Source organism: Dasypus novemcinctus, chromosome 22 (genome assembly GCF_030445035.2).
Source record: "Dasypus novemcinctus isolate mDasNov1 chromosome 22, mDasNov1.1.hap2, whole genome shotgun sequence".
Lineage (NCBI taxonomy): Eukaryota > Metazoa > Chordata > Mammalia > Cingulata > Dasypodidae > Dasypus > Dasypus novemcinctus.
In genome coordinates, this window is record NC_080694.1 from 67,527,791 (window position 1) to 67,541,347 (window position 13,557).

General features: G+C 49.5%; 1 protein-coding gene across 2 annotated transcripts in view; it reads left to right on the forward strand.

Moving 5' to 3' along the window:
* The first annotated feature begins 712 nt into the window (after positions 1-712).
* LOC101432742 (patr class I histocompatibility antigen, A-126 alpha chain-like) overlaps positions 713-13,557 on the forward strand; it is a 52,245-nt gene continuing 39,400 nt past the window's right edge. Inside the window, exons 1-8 of one of the 2 annotated variants that reach the window (XM_058285443.2) lie at positions 713-897; positions 1,030-1,299; positions 1,535-1,810; positions 2,372-2,647; positions 2,761-2,871; positions 3,261-3,293; positions 3,446-3,493; positions 3,658-3,684. In XM_058285443.2, the coding sequence (XP_058141426.1) occupies positions 834-897; positions 1,030-1,299; positions 1,535-1,810; positions 2,372-2,647; positions 2,761-2,871; positions 3,261-3,293; positions 3,446-3,493; positions 3,658-3,662 (1,083 nt within the window). In that variant the 5' untranslated portion in view covers positions 713-833 and the 3' untranslated portion in view covers positions 3,663-3,684. Of the gene's footprint in view, positions 898-1,029; positions 1,300-1,534; positions 1,811-2,371; positions 2,648-2,760; positions 2,872-3,260; positions 3,294-3,445; positions 3,494-3,657; positions 6,597-13,557 lie in introns of those variants that run through there. The other variant, XM_071211040.1, reaches the window with a different exon arrangement.

Below are 13,557 nucleotides of genomic sequence, written 5' to 3' on the forward strand. Positions count from 1 at the left end.
ACATAACTCATTGGGCCAATGTGTTATTTTTAAATATTCATGCATTAGTAAAAGATCCATTCAATGTGCAAAGAGAGACCTGAGGATTTCAAGGTCACCAGATGAAATACTCAAATTTCAGACTGCAACTCACTTTTAGAAACTACACTTGTGTGCTTTTAATGTTTTATCAAAGATGAATGTCACCACTCATCTGAAAAGGCTATTAAAATTGCTCTTCTCTTTTCCAACTATTTGTATGTGAGCCTGAATTTTTGGTTCAAAACGAAATAACTGATTTAATATGAGAAGACAGTGCTCTACTGAGTCAACTAAGAAAGATTTGCACAAATGTACATTGATCCACTCTTCTTACTACATTGTTTCCTTTTGGAATTAGTTATCAATGTATAATGAGTTTTGGTATAAGTATTAATTTATAGGAATCTGTACTTTGAATTCCATTTTAATTTCTAATATGGTCAGTAGCAGTAGTGGTCACCAAAATCTCCTCGGGGTCCTCACTAATCTGAAACTGTGAAGAGTCAGGACCAGGCCTCACTGACGGGGTGACAGAGCGCTCAGTGCAAGGGAGGGGCTGTGCAGGGAGGGATCGGGCCAGTCCAGGAGGCTGGCGTGTGGGGCGGGGAGGCAGAGGGAGGAGTCCCCGGTCCCCGCAGTTTCACTTCTCCTCCCCGCCCGAGTCAGGTCCTTCTGCCCCGACACTCGTGACGCGGGCCCAGGGCTGCCTCCCATTGCGGGCCCGGTTCTGGAGAAGCCAATCGCCGGCCCCGCGGCCCATCCAGGGCCCGCCCCGCCCGGACTCAGGTTCCGCCAGACGCGGGGGTCCGGCCATGGCGCCGGGGACCCTCCTCTTGCTGCTCTCGGGGACCCTGGCCCTGACCCAGGCCCGGGAGGGTGAGTGCGTGGTCTGGGGAAGCTGCCCCGGAGGAGGGAAAAGGGAAATCCGGAGGGCGGGCAGGTCCCCGGAAGCCGCGTCCCCCTAGCTGACTCCCCACGCTGACCCCCGCCCCTTTCCTGTCCCCCCAGGCCCCCACTCCCTCAGGTATTTCAGCACCATCGTGTCCCGGCCCGAGCGCGGGGACACCCACTACATCGCCGTGGGCTACGTGGACGACTGGCAGGGCGTGCGGTTCGACAGCGACGCGGAGAGTCCGAGGTTGGAGCCGCGGGCGCCGTGGGTGCAGCAGGAGGGGCCCGAGTACTGGGGGGAACAGACGCGGAGGGCCAAGAAAAACGCGCAGGATTTCCGGAAGGACCTGTGGACCCTGCGCGGCTACTACAACCACAGCGAGGCCGGTGAGCCACGCGGGGCCCAGGGTCCGCGCACGACCGGGATTCCCAGGACGGGCCAGGGTCATCCTGAGTCTCGGGTCCCCACTGCACCCCGAAGTCGCGGGACCCCCGACAAGGGAGCGCGGAAGGGACTTTACCTCGGTTTCGTTTACTGATTACACCTGACTAATCAGCACCGGGGGCGGGGCGGGCAGGTGCGCGAACAGGTGGGCGAGGCTGACCACGGGGTCGGGGCCAGTGCCTCACACCTACCAGATGATGTATGGCTGTGACATGGATCCCGACGGGCGCCTTCTCCGCGGGTACAATCAATACGCCTACGACGGCGACGACTACATCGCCCTCAACGAGGACCTGCTCTCCTGGACCGCGGCGGACACGGTGGCTCAGATCACCAAACGCAAGTGGGAGGAGGAACGTAATGCACACTTTGAGAAAGGCTACCTGGAGGATAGGTGTGTGAAGTGGCTGCAGAGATACCTGGAGAGGGGGAAGGAGACGCTGCTGCGCACAGGTACAGGGGCCCGGGGCGATCCCCCCATCTCCTAGGGCTGGGCTGCGCCCCACCTGCGTCCACGGGGAGAGGGAAATCCAGTAGATGCTGGAACACTCTCCTGCCTGGGGTCCAGGGGCGGGGTCGGCCCAGGTGTCCAGACCCTGAACCCTTAGTGACTCGCAGAGGCCCCACCCTCTGTCAGGACAGTGAAGTGTCCAGCCTCCCCCGGGATGGAGGAGACCATCCCTGAAGCACCTGGGCAGAAGGTCAGCCTCGGGAAACACCGGGACGTTCTCAGCCCTTGTTCCTGAAGCTTTTCTGAGCCCCTCAGCCTCCACTAGGTCAGGGCTAGAGGTCCCTGTTCACATCACACACCTGGGGCCTCCTGCACTGGATGGTCTCACCTGACCCCAGAATTTCCAAGAATAGGGCTTATCCCGGAACCCCGAGTCCAGGCTGGTGTCTGGGGCTTCCACTGCCCCCCATGACTGTCCTGTCCATTCCTGGTGGTCACATGAGCGCTGCTAGAATGGCCAGGAGAGAAATGGAAAGTTCCTGAAGTTTCTGACCTTCCCGCAGACCCCCCAAGGACACACATGACCCGCTACCCCATCTCTAACCGTCACGTCACCCTGAGGTGCTGGGCCCTGGGCTTCTACCCCGCGGAGATCATGCTGACCTGGCAGCGGGACGGGGAGGACCAGACCCAGGACATGGAGTTTGTGGAGACCAGGCCTGCGGGGGACGGAACCTTCCAGAAGTGGGCGGCTCTGGTGGTGCCTTCTGGAGAGGAAGAGAGATACACGTGCCAGGTGCAACACGAGGGGCTGCCCGAGCCCCTCACCCTGAGATGGGGTAAGTGGGACGAGGTGGGGGCCTCTTCTCAGGAAGCAGGAGCCCTTCTGAGCTCCTCCAGAGGGTCAGGGCTGAGCCTGGGGTCAGGTCCCCTGACCTTCCCCCCTTCTCAGAGCCCCCTTCCTGGCCCCTCATCCTCATCGTGGGAATCGTGGCTACCCTGGTCATCCTTGGAGTGTCCGTGGTGGCTGCAGTTCTGATCTGGAAGAGGAGGAAGAGCTCAGGTAGGGAAGGGGTAGTTCAGAGATTTTTGTCCCAGGGGGGTTTCCAGCCCAGGTAGCAGTGTGCCCTGCCCCTTCCTGGTACCGTGAAGCCCCTCCTCACACATGTGACCATCCAGTCTGGGCCTGTCACTACACTTACTTTATAAACCTGTGAGAGAAGTAGGACAATGTCCCCAGTGATGACATGGAGGCCCCTGTTCCCAGCAGTCAGAGGGAAGGGGCTGCTAAGGACAGACCCCCAGGAGGGCAGAAGGTCCAGCCCACACATCTCCTACCTTGTGTTTCCTGATCCTGCCCCGGGTCTGCAGTCATGGTTCTGGAATCTTCCCTGGATCTAGGACTAGTTCTCAGGACCTCGTGTCCTGGACTCACTAGTTGTTTTTCCACAGGTAGAACAGGAGGGAGATATGCTCAGGCTGCTTGTAAGTGGGGAATGGAGGGAGAGGTGGTGTGGAGGGTCAAGGCTGACCTGAGGCTTTGGGGAGGGTAGAAGGAGCCCACAGCTCACCCCCATCACTCCTTGACTCACATCTCCCTGTGGCTCTGACCAGACCCTGTGTTTGTTCCTCTCCAGCCAATGACAGTGCCCAGGGCTTTGATGTGTCTCTCGAGGCTTCTAGAGGTGAGACCCTGCAGGGCCTGAAAGGGGATAGGGTCTGGGCTGAGAGGACACACCTGGGTCCTGGGGACTCCTTGGCCATGGAGATGAGGACTGTGGAGGGCTGGTCATGACGTCAGCATTTACAGAAACGATCTGAATGTGCTCTTGATTGTTTTCTTCTGTAGCGTGACAAAGCTGCCTTGTGGGGGACAGAACTGGGTGTGGAGTGTCCACAGCCCTGTCTTACTTCATGGTGCCCTGAACTGCCCCTTCCTGCTTCCCTTGAAAATGTGAACCTGGTATGATTTTCTTTTACAAACACTTGCTATTAAGAGGGATTGAAGAATCAATTAATGGAAAGGATGATTCTTTAAAAAGAAAGAGGATACAAAATGCTCTGAAAACTTTCCAGAACCCATGTGTCTGCTGTGCTGAGTGCTGCTGTGAGGAGCTGAGGGTGGACAGGCCTGTGTCCAGTCGGTGCTCTATTCACGTGGGCTTCACAGTGAGGAGGATCATTAGTTTTGACTTTAACTCCTGGTGGTTTGGTCCTTCTCTGCCACCTGCCCTCCCCGTCTGCCCTTACCCAGCTCCACTGACCCCAATGCTGGCTGCAGCCCAAGCCCATGGATTTGTAGAGCAGACCCTGGTGTAGATCCACAAATGGGCAGTGGAGTCTTAGCCTGGATTGCTCTTGTCTTGGAGGGAGTTGAAATTGTGTCGTAGTCACAGGAGGTGGAGGGGAGGGGAGGGAGAACAGCACTTCTGAGGACAGTCCTGGTGGCCTCAGTGTCAAGTGAGTTTATGTTGTGCCATTGCTGCCAGGAGACCACAGCTGTGTTAAGAAAGGCACTGGGGGGGGGTGGTCCTCACTGACCACTCCTGCACCTGGTGTTTGTGGAGGACTGTGAGGACACCCCTTTTTAGCTTCTGAAAAACATTTGTGAACTAAAAAAGCCTTGGTGCAGGGAAGGTGTTGTGTGAACTCGGGTGGTCAGTGCAGGCCTCACTGAGCCATAACCTTTGAGGACAGCTGGAAGGTCATGAAGGGCATGTCCATGAGAATGTCCTAGAAGGTTCCCCCAGGCAGGGAATCGGGTAGCATGTCATGGTGGGCAGGGGTAGCCTGGGGTTCCAAGAAGAGCAGGAGGCAGAGTGGATGCAGTAGCGTCATGGAGATGGGCAGAAGTCGACCAGATCTTGGGGCTTGTGGATACAGGAAGATGTAATTTTTCTGTGTTATATGGTACTGAAAAGACATTTTTGAAAAAGAGACCCATGCTGTGATTTCTCTTAAATGATACTTGGACTGCTGTGCTGAGAATAGGATTGAGAGGTGAAGGGGAAGGGAGGGAGTAAGGAAAACAGGATGAAATCATCACAGTGTTCAAATTAGTGGCATTAGTTGATCTGCCTGGAGAGGAGCAGGAAAAATACTGGGAAATAGAAGTGTATATTTACAAATATTATAGGGATTCCTAGTGGATTAAATTTGGGCTGTGAGAGAATAAGCAATCAGAGGACACAAAAAAGTTCATCTATACAAAGCAAAGAAGATTTTGCAAATAGAAGTGTGAAGTTGTCAGTGGAGGGTGGAAGACTCTGGAAGGAGGAGAGCTGAAGGGTCATTAAGGCATTCTGTTTAGGAAAATGTGAATCTGAGATGTCCATCAGAAATGGAAGTGAGGTTGTCAGTTCCCATTGGAAATATGAATCTGGAGATGAGGAGAATTGTCTGGGCTGGAGACACAAATTAGGGGGTAAGGCCATATGAGTGATATTTTGAAACTAAGAAGAGGACAAGGTCACCAACGGTGTGATTAGCTACAGAAAGGAGAGGAGCAAGGACTTACCCTGGACCTCCAGAGCTCAGCCATCCATGGACCACACTCAAGTGACCACCCAGCTCTGGCACCATGTCTGGAAGGCACGTGGTCCAGGGAACCCCAACCTCTCTATGCACAAGAATCTCCTGGACAGCCCACAAGGGTCTAAAAAGTCTGGTAGAGCATGAAGTTCTGTGTTCATAACAAGGGGTTGCTGAGCTGCTGGATTTCAGGTCCATCTTTAGAGCAAGAACCCAGGCCAGAGAGGCCTATGTCTATGCTCCAGCTCCCCTGGGGGTGGTGGAATGTGCCTTCTGGGCTCTCACCCCATGTCCTGAGACAGGGGTCTGGGAGGAAGCCCAAGTGCTTCATCACAAGCCCCTCAGGTTGTCCTAGTTCAGCTGGATGGTGAAGCTTGTACTGCCAGTGATGAGCATAGTGCCCTACATGGTGCTTAAACCATGTAAAAAAGTCCTTTCTGGAGAACAATAGGAGAAAATCTATCATCAGTTTTGAGGATGATGGTGGGAAATGCATGCACTTTCTCTAGGATGGGATATAGCCAGGTGGGCATTTATAAAGTGGTTCAAAGTTCTCCATAAATTAAAACTCTCAATTCTTGTTATGTGACATATTTCTTAGACAGATTTCCCACTCAATTATTTGGGGCAATTAAATACAGTTAAATGTTTCTAATTTTAACATAAGGTGTTTATACACATGATCCTGGGTCTCATTTTATTTGGAGAAAGCCACAGAACCAGGATTATCTCCCACAGCCAGGAACATAATCCACAACCGTGCTAGGTGGGGTCTCCTGTGGGAACCAAGGCCTCTGCTGCTGGGCAAGGGGCTTGGCCACCCACTGGCTTGACGTTGAACAAGGGGCCCACTTGTAATTCCCGCTGCTCCTGCCTGGATGACCCCGTGTCAGTCACGAGCCCCTGCCCACTGGACTCTGCACAGTCCAGCATCACTGGGTCAGCACATCCTGAGCCAGAGTCTGCTGTGGCCATCTGACAGGGAGGCCAAGGCTCCTCTGTGTCTAGCTCAAGCATGTTGGGAAGGTGAGCATCCCTCTTCATGGCAGGTGGTGGCTCTGCCTCCACCAAGGCTCCTAAGTGTGGAATTTCCTGATGTGGGAAGACATCCAGGTGCTGCAGGATGTATGGAAGGTGGAAAGTGAGGACAGAGATCAATTCCTGGGGCCTGGGTCAGCCTGGAACTTATCTGGTACACTGATGGCACTCGGGTTAATTGGATAAGTGGGTGACTAATAAATGACATATATCGACTCATTCCCTTATAGTTTGTTGGCTCCACCTTTTGTCTCTGTCAGTTTATGTTCACAAATAAGAAGAGGGCATTGCTGGATGGATAAGTGATTTTTGAAAACATTTCTCCCTGTCTTTTTCTCATAGTAGGATTAAAAACCCCAGATCTCTAAGACTTTAGAGGATCATGTGTGCATTGGCATTTCATAGAACTTTTATATTTCCTTGTTCACACACATATTTCTTTGGAGAAGATCCATAAACTTTTTCATTTTTCTGTGACCCCATAAGAGTCTAATTCACCCCCCAGGTTTAGACACTGTGCTACTCCAAGTTGGTCATGAGCAGCTGGCCAACAAACTTTTAAGCGGACTCAAGGACATGATGTAAACTTTCCCCCTTTGCTTGCGTGTCTCCTCTCTAGGACATGATATGGTAGAGGCTCCTTGTTGCTCTCAGGCTCAGTTTCCATCTGGATCTCACTGTGTCTGGTAAATGGTCCACAGTGCTAGTTCCTGATCACACTGAAAAGTGCTGGTGGAGATGGACCGTTTCCAGCACCTGCCCTCATGTCCAGTGCCAGGAAGGAGTTAATGGGTAGCTAAGGAGATTCTACTTTCAGTAATATGGTGGGTGTACTTTTAAGGCTTTATCTTCCATTGAAGAGAACTAAAAATAATAGGTAACATATAAGAGCATCCAATTAGTATTAAGGAAAAAGAACCATCATTCAGGCCAAAATATCCATATGGAAAGGCATCTAGAGAGAAATTGCATTCATCCTGTGTTCATGTGTCAAATCTGAAAATCGTATCTTTAATTTCCTGGGCTCCATGCTGAAGTAGACAGGAGCTGATACCAAACCTTGTTCTTGTGGGGAGTTAAGTAGGAGTCAGTCCACCACCCTGGAAATCTAGGAAGCCAAAGGTTCATAACCTCAGAGTAAGGGAGGAAGAAAAAAATCTGTCTCATCCCCCAAAGAATAGTGTTCTGAGGAAACGTGCCTTTTAGCCAAGGGTGGGGCTGAGTGGTGGGAAGGAGAAAGCAACAGTTCCTGAGGATTGTGACCAACAGCCAGCCCTCCTGTGGTTTGTTGTCCAGATGTGCCTCCCCTGTGGAACAAAATAACTTCAAGCCATGGATTTAGTGTGTAATATCCTGGATTGGTGGTGGTCTGAAAACTGGAGGAAGGAAACAAGTCTCTAGAGAATTCCATGTTTAACCTCTGTGTCAAATATTTTACATGATTTCACAAGGAAGAAGTGCAGCTCATAGCAAGAAATATATAAATGAAAGAGAAACATCAACATGATCAAGAATAGATTAAAAACAGAGGTTCAGAAAACTACAATATTGAAATTATGAGTTGTGGAGTATAAAATAACCCAAACTATTTTGTGTAAGAAGAACATGTTTAGCTTGAAAATTCCTGCTGAACATAGGCAACTAAAAATGACTTAGCTGTTTTATGAAAGAACCAAGTATACTTCTGAGAAGTTAAAAATATAACACATTAAATTAGAAACTCAGTTTGGAATTGTGCTTTGAATCATGATATAGAAACAGCAACCTGGAAAGCGGACTTGGTCCAGTGGTTAGGGCGTCCATCTACAGCCCGTGCTTCAAACCCCGGGCCTCCTTGACCCGTGTGCAGCTGGCCCATGCACAGTGCTGATGCATGCAAGGAGTGCCCTGCCACGCAGGGGTGATCCCTGCATAGGGGAGCCCCACACTCAAGGAGTGTGCCCCATAAGGAGAGCTGCCCAGCGCCAAAGAAAGTGCAGCCTGCCCAGGAATGGCACTGCACACATGGAGAACTGACACAACAAGATGACGCAACAAAAAGAAACACAGATTCCTGTGCTGCTGACAACAACAGAAGAGGACAAAGAACACGCAGCAAATGGACACAGAGAACAGACAACCAGGATGGTGGGGGGGGGGGGGCGGGGAGAGGAGGAGAGAGAAATGAATAAATAAATAAATCTTAAAAAAAAAAAAAAGAAACAGCAACCTGCCCTACACAACATCAAATTCAGATAAATATAAGAAACAAATTTTTAAGCACTGGAGAACAGATATGACAAGAATTTATGGTGGCTGTGATGAGAATAACAGAAGATGTGAGTTCTACAGTTGTCCAAAGCAAACAGCAGGAGAGAAATAATAAAAATAATACCAAAAATCAATAAGATAGAACATAGAGAAAAAAATGATAAACAAAGCTTGTCTGTTGGGGAAATACCAATACATTTTATACACCTGTGGCTAGACTAATCAAGATAAAAAAGACACAAATTACCAAGATCAGGAATGAAAGAAAAGCTATTTATAAGGACTCTTTAGAAAGTAGAAGGATAAAGGAACATGACATTAGATTTCTCAACCTAGATGAAGAGTTTCCTTGAAAAACACAAATTACTAAAGAAGAAACAAAATTTTGTTCATGCCTTCATCAACTGAAGAAATGGAATTAGTAATTGAAAACCTTCCCATAGATAAAACTCCAGGTCCAGAAGGTCTCATTGCTGATTTGTATCAAACACATAATGAAGAAATAGTATCATTTCTACCCAAATGCTCTCACACATTAAAGGAAGAGCAATAACCAATTAATGTATGATCTAGTGTTAACCCTCATTCAAAACTAGACAAAGACATCACAAGGAATGAGAAGTAGAGAACACTGTCCTTCATGATCCTGGTCTTAAAAATCAAAATAAAATGTAATGGAGTAAACCAAATGGAAAAATACATAAAGAGTATTATAGATCATGTCAAATTGGACTAACTGGGACTACAAGGTAGTTTAATACCTGCAACTATCTCTGTTCTCCAAGTTAAATAGAATAAAGCAAAAATACCACATTACCATTACTGCAGATGCAGAAAAAGCATTTGCCAAAATACAAACTTTTCAAGACAAAATCTCTCACCAAACTAGGAATAATGAGCAGATTCCTCTATGTGGTTTCAGGCATCAATGAAGGTCTATGCTAGCATCATACTCAATGATGACAGGCTAAGTGCTTTCTTCCTAAGATCAACTAATTAAAGAAGTCCACTAACACCATTTTTATTTAACCTTATTCTGGATGTCCCAAGCAATGCAAGAAGGCAAAAAATGAAATACAAGACCTACACATAGTATAGGAAGAAGTAAAAATACCATTATTTGGTTCAGCATGATTGTATATGTTAGAAAACTCCACAAAGATATTAGAATAAAGAAATGAATTTTTGTCTTTATTTTTTAATGTTACATTAAAAAAATATGAAGTCCCCATATACCCCACACCCCACTCACCCCACTCCTCCCCGCATAACAGCAACCTCCTCAATCATCATGAGACATTCATTGCATTTGGTGGATAAATCTCTGAACACTGCTGCACCTCATGATAAATGGTCCACACCATAGCCCACACTCTCCCACAGTCCACCCAGTAGGCCATGGGAGGACATACAATGTCAGGTAACTGTCCCCGCATCACCACCCAGGACAACTACAAGTCCCAAAAATGCCCCCACATCACACCTCTTCCTCCCATTCCCTATCCCCAGCAGCCACCATGGCCATTTTCTCCACACCAATGCCACATTTTCTTCAATTAGTAATCACAATAGTTCATGAATAGAATATCAGTAAGTCCCCTCTAATCCATACTCTATTCCTCTATCCTGTGGACCCTGGAATGGTTGTGTCCACTCCACATCTATATCAGGAGGGGGCTTAGATTCCACATGGATGTTGGATGCAATTCTCCTGCTTTCTGTTGTACGCACTCTTGGCTCCCTGGTGTGGTGGCTGACCTTCTTCATCTCCATGTTAGCTGAGTGGGGTGAGTCCAATAAACCAGAGTGTAGGAGTTGCAAGTCTGTTGAGACTCAGGGCCTGGCTATCACATGGTGAGTCCAGAGATTCAAGTCCCCTGTGTATACACTAAACCCCAGCACCAACTACAGACCCAGTAAAAGTAACAGGAGAGGCTTGTGACAAAGATCACATCTGAGTCCAGCTCCATCACACAGAAACACAAACTCCAAAGTAGGGCCAAGTGACATGGCACTGAGGTCCATCTGCCATGACCATAGAACTTATGGGTCTCTGTAGCCTTCAGAAGAACCAATACATGAGGTTGTGTCTACTTTATCTGTTTCTGGGATTCTGCTGAGGTGTGCATAAGGGTGACTCCTCTGATAACCTCCTGGCTCTTTTTGGAGACTCATAGCCATATAAACTCATTTGTCCTTTCCATTTCCCCCTTTTATTCAGGTCAAAAAGCATTTTTATCTCCTGATATTATATGTAGACTGAGATATTCTGCTGGTCTCAGTTGACCCTTTTATTCAAGGTCATTTTCTAGTTACATCATCAGTTGGTGCTTGGTAGTAATCCCTCAGCACCAGGGAGGCTTATCCCCAGGATTCATGTCCCATGCTGGGTGGAAGGTAATGCAGTTATATGCTGAGTTTGGCTTAGAGACTGGCCATTTTTGAGCTACATGGAGGCTATCAGGAGGTAATTCTTAGGTACCCTGTAGCTCTAGGCTTAGTTCTTATTTCAGGTGCACAGGCTCAGAAGCTTAGTCATTGTATCAAGAGCTCATTGTTATACCATCTTTCTTTATTGGTCATAGCCATTGCACTTGGGGGATTGTTGCTGTTCCATTGGGGAATGTGATAGAGCTCCCCCGGCTAGGAACTCAGCACTCCCTCAGTTGTTTTTAATTGTAACCACTATGAAAATATCCAAACATTTTTATGTACCCTGTATACATTTGCCCTGGAGAACTCCTTTCCAATCATGTGCCCCTTATTAATAACATCCCAAACCAGTATTCCTCCCTTGCCATAGTTGCACCTCTCTGTGATCCAAAACTTCTTCAAAAGTGAAGCCTAATATATTGCCAGGTTCCATTAATAGTAAAATAGAATATAGTGGTGGGTTTAAAGGTTAGACATAGAATGTATATAGAAAAATTAAAGTAAAAATAAATTGGGGTCCCCCTTCTTTTCAAATAAGGGCCAGGATGGCAGCAGCAACAAGTAGTCGAGGCCCAAGAGGCAGTAAGCAATGAGGGAAGCGGGGCTGAAGAGGGAGGTGAGTATGACGGGGATACAAATGTACAATTTGGGGGGCGGTATCTTGCCATTGCAAGCAAGGGTGGCCAATGTCCAATTCTCATTGATCTCGGTGGCTATAAGGTCCATCTGCTTGTTAAAAGTCCAGGATGACAGCGCGTTACACGTAGTTGATCTCTTCTTGGCGGCGAAGAGCGGTAGAGGCAGACTGTGTGATGGTCTGGAGGATCGCAGCAGTGAGGACAAGTCGCGTCAGGGCACCAGCGACGGTGGTGGCGGCAGCGTCGGGAGTGGTGGAGACGTAGGCAAGGACAATAAGAAGGCCAAAGTCTTCACGGGCGCGAGAGAGGCCAATGTTAATGGGGCGGGCCGACACGGGGCGGCCCAATCTGCAACGCAGTAGGGGTTCAAGCGAAAAAAGGAGGGGGGCGGGGGACAAGAAAGGACGCTTTGGATGGCTGAGAAGAGGAGTGAGGTCGAGACAGGAGGAAGCTCCGTAAGCTGCGGGCCGGGGAAAGTGGGTTGCGGGCCTTTTAGCGGGGCTGGTGAGAGGGGTTAGCTTGGCCAGAGGTGGCGAGGGAGAGCATAAGGAGAAGGAGAGAGACTATGTTAATTGGCTCGGCAGCATGGCGAGGGTTGCGGTGTCTGCACTGACGGTAGAGTGCGAGCAGTGAACGGACTTCAGGGTTGGATGGTTGCCTCTCGGGGTGGAGGGTGAGCTGGCTCAGTTGGTGCTGGATCACTCGCATCTGGTGCCGTGCCCTGCGGGACATCCGCTGCTGAGGTGGCGGGTTTGACATATCTCCCGGGGACCCAGATTGGCTGAGCGGCATCCTGCAGGAAGACACAAGTGAAACCTCGGCCCTGGGTAAGAAGGGGGCATGGGCCACGCCACTGACCTGTTTGAGGGTCCTTCCAAAGGACCAGGGGGGCCTGTGTGGGGTGATACGAGGGGCCCCAATGCCTATGGACTGCCGAGAGACCATCCTTATCAAAGGTCAAGAGATTTAGATGGATTAGGACAGCGGTGATGATGTCTCCGGGAGGAGCGTGAGGGAGGATTTCCCTCTGTTTTTCAATTTGTTGTTTCAGACGGCGATGGGAGCTCTCCACAATGGCCTGTCCTTGTGGGTTATATGGGATACCAAAATGGTAGGCGATTTGGTAGAGCTGAAGGAACCTCGCAAAGGATTCACTGCGATAAGCAGGGCTGTTATCCGTCTTTAGGTCCCAGGGGACCCCCATGAAGAGAATCCCTTGCCGAAGGGCCTTAATGCAGTGCTTAGCAGTCTCCCCAGGCAAGGGGACTGCATAGCACATGTGGGAGAAGGTGTCAATTATAACGTGCAAGAACTTAAGGCGTCCAAAGGACGGGACATGCGTGACATCCATCTGCCACCTGGAATTAGGCCTAAGGCCGTGGGGATTCACCCCCTGCGGTTGCAGAGGCCCCAGAGGCAGGAAGGGGGCACAGGTTTTGCATGTCTGCACTAGGTGCTTACAAGTCTCAATTGGCAACTCAGGCAAAAGGTGGTGGAGTGAGGCGGCAGAAAAGTGAAACCTCGAATGTAAGGACTTAGCCTGATTGATAGCATCTCTGACCGAATCAAGGGCAAGGGCGGAGACCGTCTGATCCGCGGTGTCGTTGCCTGCCGCTAGGGGGCCAGGCAACCCGGAGTGGCTCCGGATATGAGCAATATACCAGGGGGCCATGCGTTTTTCAAGAAGGGTCTTAAGGGCATCCAGTGCCTCATCAATAGGAGAGGAGGTCGGGAAGAATGTAGCTAATGCCAAGACCCTGCAGACTTGCAGAGAATAGAGGCTATCTGTAAAGATGTTAACAGGTTCACAGGGGAAGGCGCGAAGCGCTTCTACAATAGCCAAAAGCTCTCCCGTCTGG